The sequence below is a fragment of the Lepisma saccharinum genome, chromosome 1 (assembly GCF_977018435.1).
Source record: "Lepisma saccharinum chromosome 1, izLepSacc3.1, whole genome shotgun sequence".
Classification (NCBI taxonomy): Eukaryota; Metazoa; Arthropoda; class Insecta; order Zygentoma; family Lepismatidae; genus Lepisma; species Lepisma saccharinum.
In genome coordinates, this window is record NC_139229.1 from 16072465 (window position 1) to 16095734 (window position 23270).

Below are 23270 nucleotides of genomic sequence, written 5' to 3' on the forward strand. Positions count from 1 at the left end.
TGTTTCCCTTTTCTGAAACGCCATGTAACCTTTGACTCCTGAGGCTACAAAGCTGTCAGTGGTCAAGTGTGGTGGAAAGGTCGAATTGCACAATGCAACTCGACACCGGCGACCCGCGGTCATCCCTAACGCGCTAACCACAAACATTGTTCTTGTTCGTTCTGACACAAGGGATTGCAAAATACACACTCCCTTTAGAGGGGTGTAAACTGACAATGAAACCCACTTTGTGAAAGTTTTTCCATCTTTGGAAACATTGTTGGAATGAAGGTTAGGTATGTTTTAAAGATTAGCAATTGTAACCTGTTACTTTTCAAGATAAATGGAATTGTAACGTATACTCTGTCCCTGGAATCTCTGGAGAACGAAAGCAAGTCTCTACGCAAGTAGTGACTCGAGAGAACCTGACCAATTAACGAGCGCGAGAGGGAAAGGGATTGTGTGGAGGGGAGAAAGCAACTGTAGCTACCAACTGTTTGCATACGCGTGTACAGCATCGCTCCGCCCACACGCTTTAACGTTATGCATGGCCTTGCTCTATAGATTTCGGGGATAGAGTATAGTTAATTTTTGAGTATCTATTACAATTATATATTTTGTAAAAGTAACGATAAATCCATTACATTGCGATATAAATAACAAATGTTTGAGTTTGTTTAAGTCTATTTTATGCACAGAAATGCTAACCGGGACGAATCTATAGTTTCAAGTGTTATCCGACCCACCATGTGTCTTCACTGGGTTTCAAACCCGGGACCCCTTGATTACAAGGCGACGACGTTATCACTAGGTAGAAAGGTAAACTTTTCCGTGCATGGGCTTATAGCACCATGCCATGAAGGTACTTTTAGGGGATATGTGGGAAGTCCCCATACATTCTCGATCTCGTCCATTTTGGAGGCGATGTGATCAGCACCACGCTCCAGCTGCCTTTACCGACCAGGCTTGCCCCCAGGTACCCATTGATTTGAGGCTTGTTGAGCCCCAGAGCCGCTTTATGCGGGGACAAGGCCGGAAAATGTTCGACTTAGATCACCCACCCCGGAAATCGAACGCACGTCTCCCAAATAGCAGTCAGAAGCACTGACTAGACCACCGCGGCTCCTTGTGTCTATTACATTTACATTTTTTAATTAAATAAATAAAATTTAATTAATTTAATTTAATATACTAGCTTACGTATATTTCTTTTAGTAGCCAAGCCTCATTTTGCTATATTTTCCTGTTCTTTTTTTAAAATACTGTCCCGATGAAAGGGGCGTTATGACCCCATCGAACCCCACTTGGGCACACCACTGCGTAAATGCCTTACATTGAAACATAAATAACAACAACCCAGTTTCAGTTTCTTCAAGTCCACTTTATGCACAGAAAGGCTAATCGGGACGGACCTACAGTGTAACCAGAACACAACACCTTCGTAATTATTTTGAAACAACATAGACGATATAGGTGTGCAGAGTGAGCGGCGCTAGCTCGCACTTTCCCCGTCCTAGTACCTTCCTATCTTCCTAAAACAAGGCACGTAACAGTCGGACAATCGTGTACGCTGTTCGTGTGCGTCTGCACGGGAGGGTGCGTCGTAATATTTGCGAGGGTTTGGTGACTAATTTTTTTCTCGCGTGGTGTCGTCGCCTTGTAATCAATGGGTCTTGGATTCGATACCCGGTGGAGACACATAGGGGTTCGGATTCTACTTTAAACTGTATGTCCAGTCCCGATTAGCCTTACTGAGCATAAAGTGGACTTAAAACACCAAATCAATCAATCAATTTTTTCTCGTGATGTATTTTTTTCAATATTTTTGTTTGTGGATAAGCATCACATGATTATATACGTTTCATAACATTCAACTAACTATCAATTAAAAAACTTTCTTGTTAATTTTTAAAAATAAATCAAAAAAATATTTTTTTAATTATTTACCAAGACACATCAGTAAAAAATATTTTTTATAAATAATAGCCTAACAACTATCAAAATATATGTTTTTAAAATGATAAAAATATAAACTAATAGCTTTTGTATTCTAAGGTTAATGTGGAATCCGAACCACTATGTGCCTGCTTGCCCAAATAAATCTCATCTTACGCCACAGATCTATTGATATATCATTGCACTCTGACCCGAAACAAAAAAAATATTGAGTGTGTGTTACATTAGACGTAACCAGAAGTAATAGTTGATTCAAATACGAAAGCTTAGAAAAGAGATGGTTTGAATCTCCAGTGTTTAAACGGAAGTCTCTCTACACATGTCAACATCCTTCCAGGTACAGAGAACGGCGCGGATGTGGGACGCAGAAAAGATGATGGCGTCTGGTGATACGGACCAACTGGTGTCGAATCCTCGCCAACACAACATCGTTCACCGTGCCAGCATCCAGGAAGCGGGATGAGAAGCTCAAAGCGACAGGAGAGAGAGGGAGAGAGAATGGTTCCTCGGATGGATTCTTCAAGGGTTTCTCCAATGCATCTCAAAACACGTAAGTGCTTTTCAACTCCTGAGGTTCTCGTGTGTTTGACTACTACTTAACGTCGCATTTTCACACCTGTCGGTTAATTGTAACGACGAGGATGAATGATGATTAGATGAAACAAATTAAAACTACAGGCACAAACACGATTTTTAAATTTTAGTTATTTATTTTGTTATTTTTTCACTCTTTGTATGCGTTCGGTTGTTTGTTATTGTTCACTCTTTCTATGCGTTCGGTTGTTTGTTATTGTTCACTTTTTGTATGCGTTCGGTTGTTTGTTATTGTTCACTGTTTGTATGCTTTCGGTTGCTTATTATTGTTCACTCTTTGTATGAGTTCGGTTGTTTATTATTGTTCGCTCCTTGTATGAGTTCGGTTGATTATTGTTGTTCTCTCCTTGTATGAGTTCGGTTGTTTGTTATTGTTCACTTTTTGTATGCGATCGGTTGTTTGATATTGTTCACTCCTTGTATGCGTTCGGTTGTTTGTTATTGTTCACTTTTGTATGCTTTCTGTTGTTTATTATTGTTCACCTTTTGTTTGTTTGTTTGATTGTTTGCTTTGGTTTATTTTATTTCGCTTTTCTGTCACTTTTGGCAAATCGCGAAGATGGGAATGAGTGATGATCTCATTAAATTGATGAATTGACCCTCACAAACACCCATGCCCAGGCCGGGATTCGAACCCGAAACCTTTGGTGTTCACTTCTTGTGTGCGTTAAATTGTTTATTATTGTTCGCTATTTGTATGCTTGATTGATTCACTTTCTTTACTTCACCTTTTGTTCTCTTCCGTGGCCGTGCGGTCTAAGGCGCTGTGCTTTGAGTTCCGACTGCGGGACGGCATGGGTTCGAGTCCGCCTAGGTTCTCGATCTTTGTATAGGACCGGTGGCAACCCACTATCGTGAGAAAATTGGGGAGCTACGAGTGAGTAGCGTAATCCGGTCCCGGATATCTTCTATAACGGCTGGAGGTTCTGCGTGCTGACCACACGTCACCCCATTCCTGGTTGAAGATCTCCACACCTCTAGATAGGATTGTGGGAAGAGACTGGCAGTCGGGAGATCGGCCTAGGCCCTTCAAGGGCTGTCGGGCCACGGGTTATTATTATTATATTACTTCACTTTTGGTAATCGCGACGATAAGGATGATTGATGATATGATGAAATTGATGAAGGAACACTCACAGAGAACACCCATGCCCAGGTCGGGATTCACACCCGAGACCATCTGGCGTCGAGGCGCGCTGTGTTAACCACTCCGCTACGGAGACATACACAAACACTGACACAGGTTAAGCCTGAATCCGAACCGAGAACCTTCGTAAAGTCATCATCATTCAAAAGTAGCATAACAAAATATGCAAAATAATGAAAGCACAAACAATATACATAACTATAAGAGTAAATATCAAGTTCATTTTTCCCACCAGAACTAACACACAGCAAAGAAACTATTTTTCAGAAACCAGATCTTCGTTCTTATAGTAGTTAGAGATAGTTTTAGGTACTACAAACTTTCAAACAGATTCTTTTAATTCACAGAAAAAGTAACCGAACAATAAAATGTATTTCAATATTGTGAATAACTTTCCCCCCAAAACATGTAAATAGCAAAAAGGTACAAAGGCGTATCCATACAATTTCGGTCAGGTTGGTTGAAGGGTGAACAAAATATTTTCAATGGAGTTTGCTGTGGTGGAAGTATAATGAATAAAAATTGTTCATTTCATTCTTGCTTCATTTTCTCTTCTTCTCTGTCTCTCTCTCTCTGTCTGTGTGCGTACACGCGTGAATTTATAACCGTTATAACCATTAATGATTATGTTAAAATTATTAACGTTCTTGGAAAATTTCTCATATGGGCCGTATAGATGGCAGGAGTGTGAGGAAGACATATTTAAACGTTAATTACAGCCCACCTTAGCTTATAAAATCATTCTGAAGTAAATATTTTACCTGCAAATATGAAAGTATTCATAAATATTATTATTATATGAAATTCTTGCAGGATGATATTCATAATTAACGTGACTCGCGTGTTTAGCGTGAATATGTTAATACAAGTAGTACATTTTCTTTTCAAAGCCTGTATCTTTCCATCGATAAGTGGATGTGCAATTGGTAAATGGTGCAAGTTACACAGCTATTATGACGTTACTATTTATGATAGAAAATCAGACAAGGCATCAATATAAAGAAGAACTCTGGACGTTTTACTCGCATTATAAAGATTCAACATGGGAACCACGTGTAATGTGGAAAAGGTCCAAACGATAATCAAGTACTTGTTACGCACGAGACAGTCAGTCGTTGTCAACGGTTTCGAAGGCACTAACAATTCGCAGTTGTAACTTTGGCAAATCTTTCGGAAGGGTGAAACATTTGCATTACTACCAAAACGCATGCGGAAATGTCTTTGCACAATTGTGAGTGAATCAGTTCTCGATAGCTCCAACACACAACACGCCTTCTACTGGTTATTAGCCATTTTGCGATACTGGCGATCCTGGTGGAGCATCGGCTAAGCAGAATAAGCCCGCTAAGTGGGAATAAAACTTCCAGAGTTCATTATATTGATGCCTTGTCTGATTTTCTATCGTAAATAGTAACGTCTTAATAACTGCGTAAAGTTGCACCATTCATTTTGAATCATCCTGTATTATTCCCTCCTATGTGTACACACTTTCGACAATGGAAAGGTCATGGTAATGTGATAAACAGGTCATGATGTTAGTAATCGAGGTGCTTCCGGTAGATTTTACGTAACTCTTTGGCGACATGAGGGATACTGCCGTATCGTCTAGGATTGGTCCGAACCGGGACTACGCTCCGCCCATTTTGGACCAATTCCCGTCGCCATGGGTGCGATGTTCGGCGCTCCTGTGAAACGGCCACGCCCCCTACAGCATCCCGACTCTGGACCGAGCATCTGGGAGGGGAGAGGAGGGTGAGCGAGCATCTCCCTTTATCCAGGCAAGAGGAGGAGGGGGGAAGACGCTGAGTGCTAATTGTCAGCGACGGGTAATTTAAAACGTCCAGAGGAAGAAGTCTTTTAGGATAAGCCGCGTCAACTCCAGTTGGGACAGTGCGTGAATCGGAGCAGGAGCTCCCCAAAGGAGCGTACCAGGATGCGTGAATGCGTGTGAGAGGGAGGGGGAGGCGAGATAGTGCGTGTGCGTGTGGGGATAATTGGGTTCACCTCTTTATGTTGTACTAACTCAGTGTCCAGGTCAGGATGTTTACCACGGGTTGGGGTCAAATGGCTTGACCTCGATCGAACTTCGCGACAGTATTGAAACAGAAGCAGCTTCCATAGTAAGTACATCCGGTTTTATTTATCCTAATCGCTTCCTAATTTAGATACGCTTTTTTGCCTCTTTTGTCACATCGCGACGATGAGGATGAATTATGATTTGGCATAAGTTTTCTCTATTTTCAACACCGCACCCCCTTAGCACCTCTAGATGATTAACCCTGGTTCCTTCCAACAAGGCTACTTTGCAGATAGCGTAGTGGTAACGTCAAGGACTTGTAATGTAGAGATAACGAGCTCAATACCCGATAGAGGCGCATAAGTGGTTCTGATCCCACCATAAACTGTAGGTCCAGTCCTATCTGTGCATAAAGTGGACTTAAAACACAGAAATTCAACTATGATAACTAGACCTCGGATTTTTAGGCTCTAAATAGCGTACCTTTAGGTTCCTAAAATAGGCTCTAAAAATCCTAAAATAGGCTCTAAAAATCCTAAAATAGGTTCTAAAAATCCTAAAATAGGTTCTAAAAATCCTAAAATAGACTCTAAAATCCTAAAATAGGTTCAAAAAATCCTAAAATAGGCTCTAAAAATCCTAAAATAGGTTCTAAAAATCCTAAAATAGACTCTAAAATCCTAAAATAGGGTCTAAAAATCCTAAAATAGGGTCTAAAAATCCTAAAATAGGCTAAAAATCCTAAAATAGGTTCTAAAAATCCTAAAATAGGCTCTAAAAATCCTAAAATAGACTCTAAAATCCTAAAATAGGGTCTAAAAACCCTAAAATAGGCTCTAAAAACCCTAAAATAGGCTCTAAAAATCCTAAAATAGGTTCGAAAAATCCTAAAATAGGTCCTAAAAATCTTAAGTTAGGCTCGAAAAATCTTGAAATAGGTTCAAAAAATCTTAAAATAGTTCAAAATTCCTGAGAAATGCTGATTATGTATAGTCACCGGCAATGAAAAGACACCTACATCCTGAAATACGCACTATCTTGCATAACGTTATGTGTGTTGCCTAACCCTACTTCGATGGCAGAACTTACCATTGGAAATTTGCTACTAAAATCCACTCTTCGCCGTATGGTTAGGCAAAAATCTTTTTTCATGTTACCCACAGTGAAACTTCGCAATTTTGTCTGTGAGGACCATTTTATATGCTAAAAATAATATTTCAACAAAAACATAGTCGGTTGTGCAAACTTCAATGCTGAAATGTTAGTTTGCAAGTCGTGAATGCCACAAAGCACCGAAATGACGCGAAAGTGAGCAAGACCGCACAGATAAGACCACTTTGGACTGTACAGGTAACAGTGGCACCAGACATTTTGCTTTGTTTAGAGCTTTGAAAAATCACCATGGACTTGGAGGAAGGGAAATCGACAGAGTACGTTTCAAACACTTTCGTCATTGAATTTTTTCGTGACCAAACAAAGCAAATGCCTCAGTATGACATAAAAAACCTGTAAAACATTTAAAAATATATAAAGACCTAAAAAAAAGGCTTGATTTAGGAGCATAAACCTAAAATAGGTTCTAACAAGCAAAATAGTTTTTCAGGGACTATAAAACTTATTCAGTCGTTGCGTTTTTTTTTAACGAAACGCTGACATAACTTATTATTTCTTACATACCTGTAAAGGGGAAAAAAAGGTTATAAACCTAAATTCTGAGGTCGAATGATAACTTCAAAAACAACAATTAACTTCAAGGACAATTGTCAAATGGATTTGAAGTAACTCCCCTCTTGAAGCGAAACTAAATAAACATTGGCTAAGCAAAAAAGTTTTCGAAGCACAGTCACCTATACCGGGACTCGAACCCAGGGCCGGTGCCAACAAAGCCTTTTCCGAGATTTCCTCTTCTTGCAAAAAACCGCTATGATACTGTAAGTTTTGTAAAATAACATCTGCTTGGAAATTCCATCCAGAGCATTTACGTGTATCTTCGTGTGGTTTCCTTCCGATGTTGTCTAGATATTCACAATAGTACGCTTACGTACACACCAAATTATTGCTCAGGGGTCCCGTGTTCGAGTCTCGTCCCGGACATGGGTGAGTGTCAATTCATTAATGTAATCATATCGTTACTCACCCTCATCTTTGCGATTAGCCAAAAGTGGCAGAAAAGCGACGTAATATGAACTAAATTAATGAAACGAAAGCTAGCCAACACCACAAGCAAATACACTTAGATTCACGTGATACTCTGGAAGAAATTCTAAGCAGATATTTTTTTCAGTGAAATATCTTATGGCGACTTTTCGAAATAAGAGGAAGTTTTGCTTGCGACGGACAAAGGTTCAGCTGAATCCTACAAATTTTTCAACATAAAATAAACTAGATTTCAATCGTAATATTTCCGTATTTATTACTTTCTTTCAAACTGTTAACTTCTTTCCGTTCGTCAATTGTTTTTTAGACACGCACGTTCACAAATTCACAATGTAAGACAAGCGCGTTCGTAAGTTTACATTACAAAGTCATCATAACTCAACATGGTAACTTTTGTGCTCGTCACAAAGCTGAGTTTTCATAGATAAACTATGACGTCATTTGCCTTCCTCTATTACATGATCTCCTTGTTTTATTCTTCCAATTTTATTGCACTCGAAGAAGTATGACATGTAATAGAAATCCAGCATTCTGAGGAACTGCTGGCCAACAATTTTACCTGTGAATTCTAGATTGGAAAGTCATATATTTTTATGCAATACATTATATAAGGACATACAAAATCTACATAAGAGTACAAATTATACAATACATAAAACAAGTTTGACTGTTGATTGTGAACATGATCATGTCAGGAATTGCGAAGCGAGATGGTCAATCGACCAACCAGCCACCTAGGAGGCTTAATTACTTGCTAATTACAAACATATGTCTTCCATTCCCCCACACAGGGTGTAGAACAGTTCTCAACAAGTTTTTATTTTACTGTTGTTTCCGATCTCGCATCCGCATTCGTGTCCCTATCTGAACATGGGTAAGTGTCCGTTCATCAATTTCATCTTATCATCACTTATCCTCATCGTCGCGATAGACAAAGAGTAGTAGAAAAGCGATGCTGAATAACGAAGTAGGTCTGCTCCATGAACGCTAAACTTATCTTTCTCTCTCTTTCTCCTTTCCCTCATTCTCTTTCCTTCTCTCTCTCTCTCTCTCTCTCTCACACACACACACATCTTCCTTTCTTTTCCTCTGTTTACCTCTATCTGTCTCTCATTTTCTTTCTTTCCCCTCTTCTTATATATTCCTATCCATATCTTCCTTATTCTCTTTCTGTGTCTCTTTCTGGCACTTTCTCTCAGCTTATTAATGTCTCCAATTCATTCTCCATTTTTCCTTCTACGTGAATTTATTGCTTTTAAAATTTGCGAAGCTAACGTAACATAACCTCAATAGAAGCAATATTCTGTTTTTTTTATTATAGTAATATAATCAGTGTAAAGTAAACTGTTGTAAGCTTAAGTATAACCCTACTAGAAAATAATAATATTAATAATTCAGTAAATTCGCATAAGCCATAAGTAATCATATGGAGTCAGATCTTGCGATCTTGCTGACCAAAGGTGTTTTGTGAAGAATACATTTTTTTTATCAGTTTCCCTCACACTTACATTCAACGTGTTGCTTTATCTTTTTGAAAATAAAATCTTCTCTATTCGTGGCGTTCCAAATCTAATGAATATGTCAAAGCAATAGTTTCGTACGCAATTATAAAGAAGTATAGATCTCTGTGAATGTTTCGCGAATATTACTCCCTCTTGAAGAATGCTTCATGGGATAATAAGTAAATTTCTCTTTACAAATTTCCATCTTCTAGTACAGTATCTAATAAATTAAAAGTTAAAATATACAATAATGTAGGTAGTATTATGTGGATGTGAAACTTGGTCCATTATACGAGAAGAGTATTTGAAAATAAAATCGTTAGAAAAATATTTCGACCTACGAAAAAGCGATGAGGAGACAGGTGAATGGAGAAGTTTACATAATGTAGAACTGATTGATTTGGTGTTTTAAGTCCACTTTATGCACAGTAAGGCTAATCGGGACTGGACCTACAGTTTAAAGTGGGATCCGAACTACTATGTGCCTCCATCCGGTTCGAACCCGGGACCCCTTGTTTGCAAGGCAATGACGCTACCACTGCGCCATCGGGAAGGTCCAAGAAGCTCTGGATATGCACTAATATGCATCCGTTTTTGAAAATATGATTAATCAAGTTATTCGACCCGCTAAAATGCATAACATATTTTATAAAGTTGCTTCCAATCAAAACTATGCCATTTTGACTTCAAGATACGTAGAACTAGCCCGTCTTGAAATTTAGAATATTTGTTTTTCAATGTTGCAAAAAATCTTGTCTATTGCGCAAATGTATTGAAATTTTTAGTGACATTTTTTCATATCTTTAGCAACACAATTTACAAGATTGTTAGATTAATTGATTTAGTTTGATTTACTTAGGTGTTCTGCTACTTTCGGCTAATATTATGATCAAACGTGTGAAGGTGCCAGGCCAGGATTCGAACTCTGGCGTCGTAGCGCGCTGTGCTATCCCCTTCGACACAGAGTTCGGTGTCGAGTTACAAGAATATAATTTTAAGAAAAATGCAATGAAAGTAAATCAATCATTTGAACTATTGATCGGATGAAATGCATAAATGCAAGAAAATGCATTGAAGTGCAAAGGAACATTTCAGTGTCATTCTTGGTTCATCTTGACATTTCATTTCTCCTTGATGCATTAAAAATGCATCCGGTCAGAAATTTCAATCAACGACTAACCACGAAACCAATGGGCACGGTTGTATCAATTGACACACTTGAAGTGAATATAATAATAAATAAATAATAATATAATAATACAATTTGAAGCATTTTCTTTTGTGTGCGTAAATGGGACTAGACCTACAGCTTCCAGTTGGATTCGAACCAACATACAAGGAGAGCCATATGAAAAATTTGTCTTTGCTTCTTACCTAGTAGATTTCTATACGTAGGCTTGCACAAGTTTGTTGTATTTTAGCACAGACCTATTGCTGGTCTGCATATACACTGGTCAAAAAAAATAGAGGAGCAAGCAAGAAATCCCAAAACCAAAGTTGGTAAGTCAAAAGTAGCAATGTATTTTGATTAGGTGAGTGTGTCCTCAACCAGTACAATACATGTCTATTGAGTCATTAGCACAACAGAGTTCTAGGAGTGATTTCTGCAAGGTACTGCACAAAATCAGGAGAACAGCACGGTGATAGGACAACAGAAATGGACAGATACGCAACAGATCCATACGTCTAATAAGGCGTGTGGTCGCCATGAACTGCTATGACAGCTGCACATCTGTTTTGCATGGAACCAATAAGGTTATCAACGACAGCCTGCGGGATATTCACCCATTCCTCCAGAAGGGCCATTTCCAACTGTTGCAGAGTTGTAGGCGGCGCTGGCCGAGCAGCAATGCGTCTTCCGAGTGTGTCCCACACATGTTCAATGGGATTCAAGTCTGGGGAGGACGCTGGCCATACCATTCGTTCGATACCCTCATCCCGTAGCATGGCGTCAACCAGACGTGCTCGACGAGGTCGGGCATTATCGTCCACAAAAATGAAACGATCACCGATATCTGCAGCCATTGGGACAACATGAGGCCTGAGGATCTCATCCCGGTACCGTAGGGCTGTCAAAGTACCGTTCCGGATAATGTGCAGGGAGGTACGTCGACCAACACTGATCGCTGCCCATACCATTAAGCCACCGCCACCATACTGAGACACTTCGCGCACATGTGCGGGATAATTGCGAGTCCCACGTTCCCTCCAGATGAGAATGCGTAGATTATCTGACTGGAGACTGAAACGCGACTCATCCGAGAAGAGAACTGAACTCCACTCTCCATGTCCCCACTCACGATGTTCCACAGCCCACTGTCTGCGGGCCCTACGGTGTTGGGCATTCAGAGGGACACACACCATTGGTCTTCTTGCATAAAGACCCCTTTCCCGCAGGCGATTTCGTACAGTTTGGCACGAGACTCTTCGTCCTGTTGCCAAAACAAGGCCGCGTTGCAAGTCAGTTGCAGTTTGCTGCCTATTCCTGCGAGCCGACAATGCTAAGTACCGGTCTTCCTTAACTGTTGTTGACCGTGGGCGACCTTGCCCAGGCCTCCTTCGTACTGTACCTGTCTGTTGAAATCGTGTCCAAAACCTGGAAAAGACACTGCGTGACACACCAAGGGCTGCAGCCACCTCACGTTGTGTTTGCCCTGCTTCCATCCTCCCAATGGCTCTCCATGCGCTAGATTCCCCTAAATCGTGTTGTTCTGCCATCGTTCCTATTCAACACTACTCAACTGATTCCCACCTGCACTTACGGTCTGCCAGCACCAAACAACCGGGGTTCCCAAGTGACCTCGTGATTGCTCCTCATATCACTAATTCTGCCACGTGCCTTATGGTGTCACTAGAGAGCTCTTCATGCTGATGATTCATCACAGATGAATTGTACTGGTTGAGGACACACTCACTTCATCAACATACATTGCTACTTTTGACTTTCCAACTTTGGTTTTGGGATTTCTTGCTTGCTCCCCTAATTGTTTTGACCAGTGTATTTTCAACTTTCAGTTAGTGCCTGTATACCTTAAGAAGAATAAGTCTTTGGGGTTCACGTGCAGTAACTTATGAGTAGAGATCAGAAGTTGATGACCTATAGAATGTCCGAAAAAATGGGAAAAAATGACGTAAAAATGCAAAAAATTACTATTAAATTTGTTAGTTTCAGGTTAAAAATTGAAATGAAAATGAAATTAAACAAAATGCAATCTTGCTTTCAAAAAAGGCACGATATGATACCACATGTACATTCAATTAACATATGCAACGAGGATTTCCAATGGAAACAACCGAATAATTTTAAAATAATTTAACGAAAAAGTCGTACACACTGAATGAATCGGTGTAAAATGCATTAATTTCCCGCATCTTTGGCCTGGTGATGTAGTGTGGTGTGTTTCCGTGGCACTGTAAAGAAAAATAAATTATCACGATACATGTAAGACAATTTTTGTTTAGAAATTTAACAAATTGTATAAAAAATAGACACACCAAAATCAGGCCAGTCTGGCCAGGGTATTTGCAGCCTCTCCTTATCTGATCTTAAATCTTAGTTTGCCTCAGACGGGCACCTGGTGCTTTCCCCCGACACAACGCTGTCACAAGTTCAGCATTTCTTTTCCTCATAAATTGCAATCCTGCGAGATATATATAGGCCTATGTTCACCTTGGTGAAAAGACTCAAGAATATTAACAAAATGAAAGAAGTGACAAAATATGACGCAACAATACACCGAATATTTGCGAAAAATTACGGAAAACTGCCGAAAATCGGGAGAAATGACCTAAAACCTGAAAATTGGCAAAAAATGCAGTTTAAAATAACCTTTCTTGGGTTCTAGACGAAGTGTAATATTGTGTATATTTAATGAGCATCGTGTCCGAGATGTAAAAAAAAAAGATGACATTTCATCAACTTCAGCTCCCTACGAGCCATTGCAAAGGTCTTTCCACCCATCTCAGGCCATTGTCGAACAATCTCCTCTACTTGTAAACTTCGTGGCGTGTTAAGCATACACAGAGATATTGAATTTTCATTGGCCGAGAAATTTTTGTAATCTTTATAAAATAACAAAATTGGCGTTTTGAAGCTCACTTAATTAGTGTTGCAGGCTTAAGGCTATTTTGTAAATAACAGTTGATATACTGTAAATAATAACTTGTGGCCTATCTCCCGACTGCCAGTCTCCCTCCCACAATCCTACCTAGAGGTGTGGAGATCATTAACCAGTAATGGGGTGACGTGTGATCAGCACATCGAAGCCCCAGCCGTTATAGGAGATATCCGTGACCGGGTTACGCTACTCACTCGTAGCTCCCACTTTCCTCACGATGGTGGGTTGCCACCGGTTCTATACACAGGCCAAATACTCAGAGATTGAACCAAGGTGGACTCGAACCCATGGCGTCCCGCAGTCGGAACCCAAAGCCGCACGGTCACGGAGGAGAACAATAACAGTTGATGCCCCATGTAAATTTGAGCTGTATACAGTCTGCCCTTCAATTTTTATTGGACTTTTCAGGTTTTCAATTAAAGCTGATAACATTATATAGCTATATTTCATCCAGTCTGTCCTTTTTATGCACCACTTGGAAATTGTTTTTTGAAACTGGATGAAACACACACTCACACACACACACACATGTATCCTGGTGACCGTTCGAAGCAATGGATTGCGCTGAAACTTGGTATGGAGGCTTTGGAGACCACGGGGAAGCGAATGTTGGCGAGAAACGAGTTCAAATTTTCACCACCAGGTTGAAATGTGGCGCTGATGTAACAACCACGTCGAAAGAGCACAGCAGAGTTCAATATGCACCCTGTCAAGGTGAATAACCCTTTGGAAGCATTTACGGGAATGTTGTTGACTGTGCACCAAATTTCTTGCGGATACACTCTCTGCATGGACGTCCGCAGGATTTTTTCCAGGGAGGGGCAAGTAAGGAAATTTTTTTCCAGGGGGGCAAAGGAGGCATATTACTAAATTACTGAGGCTGAAATGAAATTGTGTGAAATATGTAATTTTTAAATGGACATTCATTTTCCAGGGGGGGGCCGTCCCCCCCCTTGTCTCCCTTCCGGACGCCAATGGGTGTACGCAGGATTTTCTATATGAAAGGGCGGGAGTGGTAAAAGTGGATATCTTATAGCTGAGTTCTAGGTAGGGGATGGAAACACCATAATGTTTTTCGTAATTACCATTTGTAACCTTCATTAATTGAGGATCATTTGCCACTTTGGATTTCCCGTGATCTTGTATGCTTTCGTTTGAAAAAAAAAAATTTCTCTCAAAATTTATGTTGCCCCATCAGCTCCCCCCCCCCCCCTGAGTACGCCGGTGGATACTCAGAATCCAAGCTAAAACTCTGTGGATGTCCAATGCAGGCACTGGAACCATTCGGATGCCATTTTAAACTGTACGTCCACTCACGATTACCTCCAACTTCGCCTTTTATGGGATACTGTGAAAGTTTCTGTAATGTAATAATAATTATTATTATTGTAGTACTAGTACATAATAATTTGTCGCCTATCACGTTGCTCTGCAAGATGTTGCAAACTTTTCGAAGAAACGAGCAATTCATGGTGCTGAATGTTTATAAATTTATATATAATAATGTAGAAAATAACATTTTGAGTATACATTTAAGATACTTCCGTTAATGAACTTTCAAAATTCGTGATGGTGGAGCTGTGAAGTATAGAATAACTTCAGTTAAATATATCGTGTAACGAAAAATAATATCGTGCCACTTTCTGTCTAAACATATTTTTGCTTAAGCACACAAGTAAGTAGCCATTAAATTTACTACATTTAATAAATAATGAAATATTGAGATACCATTTGACATATTGATGAAATTTAAGTGTCTATTTTGCCGTTATCTTGTAGTTAAGTGATATTTTAAAAAGTGCATCATCTTGCGGTCAAACATGTAAATACTCGTTTGAGCTTTGACGAATATGGATCGTTCACTGACTAAATGCAGCAGAGTTTGAAAAGAAAGATTTTCTGCATATTGTATTTGAGTATGTGCGCAATAAGCCAGTTATTAAAAAAAAAGAATCATAAAAATTATTACTGGTATTAATTTACTTAAGAAGTAAGTAATAATATATTGTGTAATTTGTTAAAGTTCGTTTCTTGCGCAAGTAACCCGTGGCTCTACAGCCCTTGAAGGGCCTTGGCCTATCTCCCGACTGCCAGTCTCCCTCCCACAATCGTACCCAGAGGTGTGGAGGTGGTCAGCACGTCGAACCCCCAGCCGTTATAGGAGATTTACCAGACCGGGTTACGCTACTCACTCGTAGCTCCCCACTTTCCTCACGATGGTGGGTTGCCACCGGTCCTATACACAGGCCGAGAACCCAGAGACTGAACCCAGGCGGACTCGAACCCATGTCGTCCCGCACAGCCACGGAGGAGCATTTTTTGGGCAAGTACTGTTATAAAAAACAAACATATTCTCCATCCACCGTAAGAACGAAGTTTATGTAAACAAGATCACGTGACTTACGAGAAATACTTCCTTTCCTGCAAGAGAAGTGTAAAATGCCGAGTTTGAGTCAGGGCGCAAAATTAAGAAGTGAGTTGCTAGTGGTTTTTTAATCTTCAAGGGATGCTTTTACAGTGGACCACTGTTTGAAGTTACCTGTACAATATTTTACAGTTCAATTTTAAACAGTCCTGTAAATTTAAAATACAGGACGCAACAGTTTTTAATTTTAAGTTAGTATTTTTGTCATGTATACAGATAGATAATGATTATACTCGTAAATTACAGTTGAATGCATGATGAACATACATACATTAATTTGGATTTGAAATGGCCGTTAATGTTTAGAAAACTGTCATGATCATATTTTTACAGTAGTTGGATAGGCAGCGGAAGTTGACTGCCCTAAGGAGATTGCAGACCAAAGTGACAAGCGACACGACAAGGATTTTCCTACACTTTCCCCTTCTTTCTCTCTCTTCTCATTCGCTTGTTCTCATTCTTCTTCTATCTCTTTTCCTTCTCGTTCTCGCTTTCTTCTCCTCTTCCTCTTTTCTTGCACCTTCTCTATTTCCTTTTCTCTCAGTCATCCGCTTTCTCTTTTCTTCTCTAGTCTCTTTCTTTCTCTTTTATTCTCCCCGCTATTTCTTCGTGGCGTGCAAATCCACACCCGTGGGTGTATTGCGAGCACAGATGCACATGTATCATTGCGCCGGGTGTCGCTTCATCTTCCAGTTAAGTGCATCAAGAGGGGAGAGGCGATGATGGGCCGAGTGCGGCGGCGTGGGAGGGTTCTTGCCGTCAAACGGAGGCCGGTCGCTTCGCGTGAAGTCTCCAAGTAGGATTCCACTTGAACGAGGATTGCAGGCTGACGCTTGATGAGCTGCCATCACTCATCACGCATCCCGTACGTCGCACGAGAACAATGAAAATCCACGAACTGGGTCTTACTATCATCAGAACGATTGTATCACATATAAACTATTCTACGTTTATCTGTGATTGTATGTTTTGTTAAACATAGCTTTTCTTCCACTTTTGGCTAATCGCGAAGATGATATGATGAAATTGATGAAGGGACTCTCACAAGAAACACCCGTGCCCAGGATCGAACCCGGGACCCCTGGTGGGCGATTGGATATGACATTCATCCATACTCAGCCCGGGATTGGAATTCAGAACCTTTGGTGGCGAAATCGTCATGACTTTGAAAAATCTAATCTTGAATTTGCCTATATTGACACTGTAATATATATTCCAACGTAAAAGTGAAAAAATCTCAGTACAACCTTTATGTGTGAAAGGAAATTGGCATTAACCCTACATATGAAGTTAGATTTCTTGTAAGCATTTGCACGAAACAAAGATCGTGTATACGTGGTCTGTTAGGAAAGTAATGAGACTGGCAACACTGTGCACGAACCGGCAACGCTGCTGCCCCCACCTTCACACGGCAGGTAGGTGAATGTTTGCCGTTGACTCAGTACAAGTTTCAACTTGCTACAGTTGCTACACGATTGTTGAGAGCGTCTGACGTGTAGTTGTGTTTGTGAGGTGCGTTACGAAAATGGACTGGCAAAAGTTTGAACAACGTTCTGCCATCAAATTTTGTGTTAAGCTTGGCGAATCCGCCACTGTGACTTATGAAAAGTTACAAAGGGCTTATGGAGAACATGCACTATCTAGGGCACAAGTGTTCAGATGGCAGAAGTCCTTTTTAGAAGGCCGAGAACAAGTGGAAGACGAACCTCGGGCAGGAAGACCTTCAACCTAAAAAACGGATGACAATGTGGAAAGAGTGAGGTCTCTTGTGAGGTCAGATCGTCGACTGACGGTGAGAATGATCAGTAGTGAGTTAAATTTGAACGTGTGTACCGAATGAAGTCCTTGCAAGAACCAGGAAAGGGTGACCAGACATTGCACGCACTTGGATGCTGCACCACGACAATGCAGCATGTCACACGGCAGTCTCCGTCAATGAATTTTTTCCAAAAAAAAGCATTCCTGTGGTTCCTCAGCCCCCTTATTCGCCGGATCTCAGTCCCTGTGACTTTTTTATTCCCCTTGCTCAAAAACCACTTGAAAGGACGCCATTTTGATACTTTGGATAATATCCAGAAGAGCGTAACCGACGAGCTAAAAGATATTCCAGCAGAAGCCTTCCAGCACTGCTACGAACAGGGGTAGCAACACCTCCATCGCTGTGTTGCTGCCCAAGGAAACTATTTTGAAGGGGATAACCTTGATTTGTAAAAATAATAAAATTCATCGTTTAGCTACAGAAAATCAGTCTCATTATTTCCTAACAGACCACGTATACTTTAGTAAGAGTAATGTTTTACGCATGGTAATTGCTATGTAAGACAGGAGAAGAATAATAGCTGGTTAACATTCCAAAGTACAAGACTTCTTACAATTTTTGAACGATTCGAAACGTTAAGATAATTTGTCTTTCAGTTTACAGTGCCCTCTCTTTAGCTGCACATGCAACATTATATAAAATGTCTACACGAAGCTGTAGAGTATCGGTATATACAGATGGGACATAAGATAATATTCAAATCCAATAACAAATGTTGGGTCGGGTACCCTATTCTACACCCTCGAATTTTCATTTTTTTTTCTCTATGAAGATTATGTGATCCTAATTATGAATTTAAAACAATTGGAGCGCGAAACAAGTATTTACGACTGTACAGCCGTTTAAAGTTGAGATTTTGTCGTTTGAAATTGTTGAGTCCAAATTTCCCACCGATTCCGGGCTCCGCCCCTGGTGTAATTGACTTAACGGCCCCTACCGTTACCGCGGCCCCGCCTTTATCTATAGAGTCCCTTTTAAAGGCATGTTAGAAATTGGCTGGAGCCACCTGCCCCCAACACTATTTCTCACTGTTTTCCGCATTGACACATGAAGATACCAAAAATGAAGGCTAAAATTAAACCTAAGAAGGTAACTTACCTCTTTTTACTGAATTGCGGGTCGAAGTAAAATTTGTTAGTCCAAAAATGAAGTAACTGCTACGTTGAAAGTCCTTGTTGTCCTTTTCCACAGAATACCACCCTCCACTCCCTTCCCATATAAAAATAAGAAGTCGCAAATTATCCCATCCCACAAGTCATTTAGAAAAAAACAACCCTCCCCCTTACGGCCTGCAGTTGCCAAAAAAAATAATTAATTCCAATTTCTGAAGTCGCATAAATGAAATCCAATGTCTGATATGTCCAACCCGCCAATATATCACACAAATAACATATCGCAATCGCAAATGTTCCTATTGCACAAGTCAATCATAAGAAGAAAAAGAAAAAAAAATCAGACGTGCGCCTGTGACATGAATCCATGATCCGCCATCATAGAAGTTCTGAAAAACATTTTTGACGTTACGCAAGGAATTTTAATTTTATAAAAGACGTAAGTTTCGTAGCCGGCAGACCTAAAAAATTAACTTCCATGCTATTTGCAAACACTGTTTGTTATGAGGAACTAAATATTTTCACGAAAATATTTGAAATGTGCCTGAAATCAAGGGTGTAGAATGGGGTACCGGAGCCCAATTTTTTTGTAGTAAAATAGTTCAGAAGTTATACCGATACATGCAAACCAAGAATGGCCAATAGATGAGCGATAGTGAGCTCTAGCCTATCCCCTATCGTGAAATACTCAACCCATTCTACTATTAATATAACATTAAAAAAGTTAGATAGAGGGAAAAGATACAAAGAAAATGGTAGATAGAACGGGAGAGAGAATGGAAAAAGAGGGATTAAAGAAAGATAAAAAGATGAGAAAGAGAGGGAAAGGATAGAAAGAAAACGGTGGAAAGAGGCGGGAGAGAGAATGGAAAAGAGAGGGATGAAAGAAAGATAAAAAGATGAGAAGGAGAGGGAAAGGATAGAAAGAGAACGGTGGAAAGAGGCGGGAGAGAGAATGGAAAAAGAGAGGGATGAAAGAAAGATGAGAAAGAGAGGGAACGGAAGAAAAAGGGATAGGAAGAAAAAATAAATAGAAAAAGTTAGATGGAACGGAAGAGAGAATGAAAGAGAGAGGGATGAAAGAAATGTAGAAAGATGAGGAAAAGAGAGGGAACGGAAGAAAAAGGGATAGGAGGAAAAGATAAAGAGAAAAGGGTAGATAGAACGGAAGAGAGAATGGAAAAAGAGAGGGATGAAAGAAAGGTAGAAAGCAGAGAAAGAGAGGAAAAGGAAAAAAAAGATAAATGAAACGGTAGATAGAACGGGAGAGAGAATGGAAAAATGTGAGGGATGAATGAAAGATAGAAAGCTGAGAAATAGAGGGAGAGGATGAATAGGGATAGAGGGAAAAGATAAAAGAGAGAAAGAGAAAGGAAACAAAGGGAGGGTTTAAGATAACCAAATCAATAATACTTCCAAAACGTTCTTTGTAGTCTCCCAAATCGGATAACATATTAAACTAGAAATGAAATGCGCCTCCTAGAAAATTACACCCTATGCACAGAGATAGTGGCAGATTGATAAAATTACCCAGTACACAATCGGAGAGGTTAGAACATAGCCTTTATCTCGAAATGTTGCAACGCCGATATCTTTTGTTCTGCTGAAATACTCCAATTATCATAATATTAAAGTAATTAGCATTCTGATAACATAAACCCGAAGATATGTCTTGTGCCTGTCCCTAATCTGGGCAAGAACAATCCAATCTTTACAATTCATATCAGTTCCCTCATGTTAGTTTTGTCTTGGTCTTCTTACCACTGGTTAGCACAGTCCCGGAGACAGAATTTTATTTCGGAGGGGGAAGGGGGCTCATCCCTTATCAGCAGTCGCAATATAAAGCCGAAAAAGTAGGGGGTAGAAGCTCTGAAGATGAATTTATCAGTATATTACAACTTATACAATATGTTTAAATAACGTTGTCGCCTTGTAATCAATGGGTCCCGGGCTTGACACCCGGTGGAGGCTCATAGTCGTTCGGAGCGCACTTTAAACTGTAGGTACAGTATCGATTAGCCTATCTGTGCATAAAGTGAACTTAAGAAAAATCAATCAATCAACAAGATGTTTAATCCTGCTAAGGATTAAATTAGATATTTGCAGCATTTCGGGGGTATTCAGCCCCCATGACTACGTGCCTGCCCAACAGGTATCCCATTGCCTGGTCACCGAAGCATTTTCGATGTAATAATGAAAGTAGAATTTGTTTTTAACAGATATTCAAAGTGTATACGCAATATTCAGTAATGTTAGAAATACAGGGTGTCCTCCAAAAAAGTAACCGAAACTCTATTATAATTTTCGGTTCCTCCTTTGGGTCACCCTGTATTTAACTTTCCAATTGTAGTAACTAAATCTACATTTTTTGGGGTTATATTCTAGTTGCTTCGAAATCAAGACCCCAGCTTCAGTGGCGGAACCGCGGGGCAAGCAATTGGGACCCAGCTTGACGGCCGATGCCTCGCCGACGGAAGGACAGCGGCGACGGACCCAGGGGCTATTCGAGTGGAGGGATGAAGGAGAAACCGCAGCAGAGGAACGCCGCCAATGCGAGGGAGAGGGCGCGGATGAGGGTCCTCAGCAAGGCGTTCTGCCGCCTCAAGACGACCCTTCCCTGGGTGCCTCCCGACACGAAGCTGTCCAAGCTAGACACCTTGAGGCTGGCGACTAGCTACATCGCCCATCTACGAGCGATACTCACCGACGAGGCCTCGGAAGTACCTGCAATCCATCCTTTGAACTTGGTAAGTGCCGACACTGTTTATTCTTTTTCTTTGCAGAGAGTGCTTGTTATCGTATCGTTGGGGAAGAAGAAATTAACTTGGGTTGTAATTTCATCTACAGGGTGATTCACACTTCCATCCTGGGTTTCCAATGTTATGGTACAAAAACTATAACACATACAGCAAAAAGGTTCATATCAGAACATAAAGAATATCTCCAAGTTTGCATTCGTAATACGGCACATCGTCATTGTAGATTTAGCCGCTAGGTGGCAGAATAGCGCAGTTAACATAAACATGACCTGGACTGTGAACACAAAACTTTCTGCGTTCTAGATTTCGCTGAATGTGAGTCAGTTATATTTTATCTTGTGGGATTACATCGTGTGTTCGTGCTTTTTTTGTCACGTGATTTAACGCATCTGTAAGAAAGGATCACGCAAGCAATTGCTGGTATTGATCGTAATATATTGGGCGAGTGATTGCCGTGCAACGAGGGACGTACCAAACTTGGAGAGATTTTTTATGTACTGATATTTGCTGTATCTGTTGTAGTTCTTGTACTATAAACGTTTGAAACCCCGGAGGGAATTATGAAACATCCTGTATAAGAACCTCCGGATATTCTGTAGCATATGTAGAGCTTGAATATTCATGTAATTTTAAGTGAATACTATCCATTGCCTAGACTCTGTAATACATATACAGACAAAGTACCTCTTCTCTCGTTTTCAGATGAACAATTTCTCCAATTTGACATTATCAATTGTCTAGTGCTACCATAGATGATCTAGGCGTTCAGAAATATGGACACAGCCGAGAAAAATACAATTTTCAAATAAGGGACAATTGACAACCGACTGTCCCTTAAAATCTGGGACGCCTAGCGAATCTGATTGATTGATTGATATGTGTTTTAAGTCCATTTTATGCACATATAAGCTAATCGGGACCATGGGCGTCCGGAAGGGGGGCAAGGGGGGGGGGGGCGTGGCTCCCCTGGAAAATAAAAGTCAATCAAAAATTATGTATTTCATACATATAATTTCATTTTAGCCACAATAATATGTGTTAATTATTGCATTAACACCATAAATTCAAATTTAAGCAATGTTTTTTTTAGGGAACTACACTCTTTTGGTAGAAAATGTGAGTTGTTTGCCCGCCCTGGAAAAAATACCTTCCTTGCCCCTCCCTGGAAAAAAGCCTGCTGACGTCCATGATCGGGACTGGACCTACAGTTTAAAGTGGGACCGAACCAAAATATGCCTCCACGGGTATCGAACCCGGAAACCCTTGATTACAAGTCGACGACGTTACCACTACGCCATCTGGCAAATCTGATCCAATCCGAAGTTCCCTTGATTGAACATTCAAAGTAAAACAATCTTCCATTTCTAGGTTGTTGATAGTCCCAGCTCCTCGGTAAGTCTGAGGTGGGCGCTATTAAATCACACACGTACACACACACTAAAACACACAGCAGGACGTTCGATGCCCATTTATCGCCCACACACTCACACACCGCCATTTGAGCAACCGCTATCTAAAACAAAGGCATTAGTGGCGGCTCGGTACCCTCACTTTGAAGTTGCCTCTTAATGCAGTATAATCTTTCTATTAGAGCACGCGTCTTTTTCTCCTTACAAAGCGGGGAAACACACACGTGATCGCGGTCACGTGCACTTCCCACAAGCGGCGTTGCGATCCGATTAGAA

General features: G+C 40.4%; 1 protein-coding gene across 1 annotated transcript in view; it reads left to right on the forward strand.

Annotated features, from left to right (window-relative positions):
• Positions 1 to 5563: 5563 nt before the first annotated feature.
• Positions 5564 to 23270, forward strand: part of HLH54F (basic helix-loop-helix domain-containing transcription factor HLH54F) — a 57824-nt gene continuing 40117 nt past the window's right edge. The window contains exons 1-2 of the mRNA XM_083119454.1: positions 5564 to 5796; positions 21212 to 21573. Of these exons, the coding sequence (XP_082975580.1) occupies positions 21286 to 21573 (288 nt within the window). The 5' untranslated portion in view covers positions 5564 to 5796; positions 21212 to 21285. The remainder of the gene's footprint in view (positions 5797 to 21211; positions 21574 to 23270) is intronic.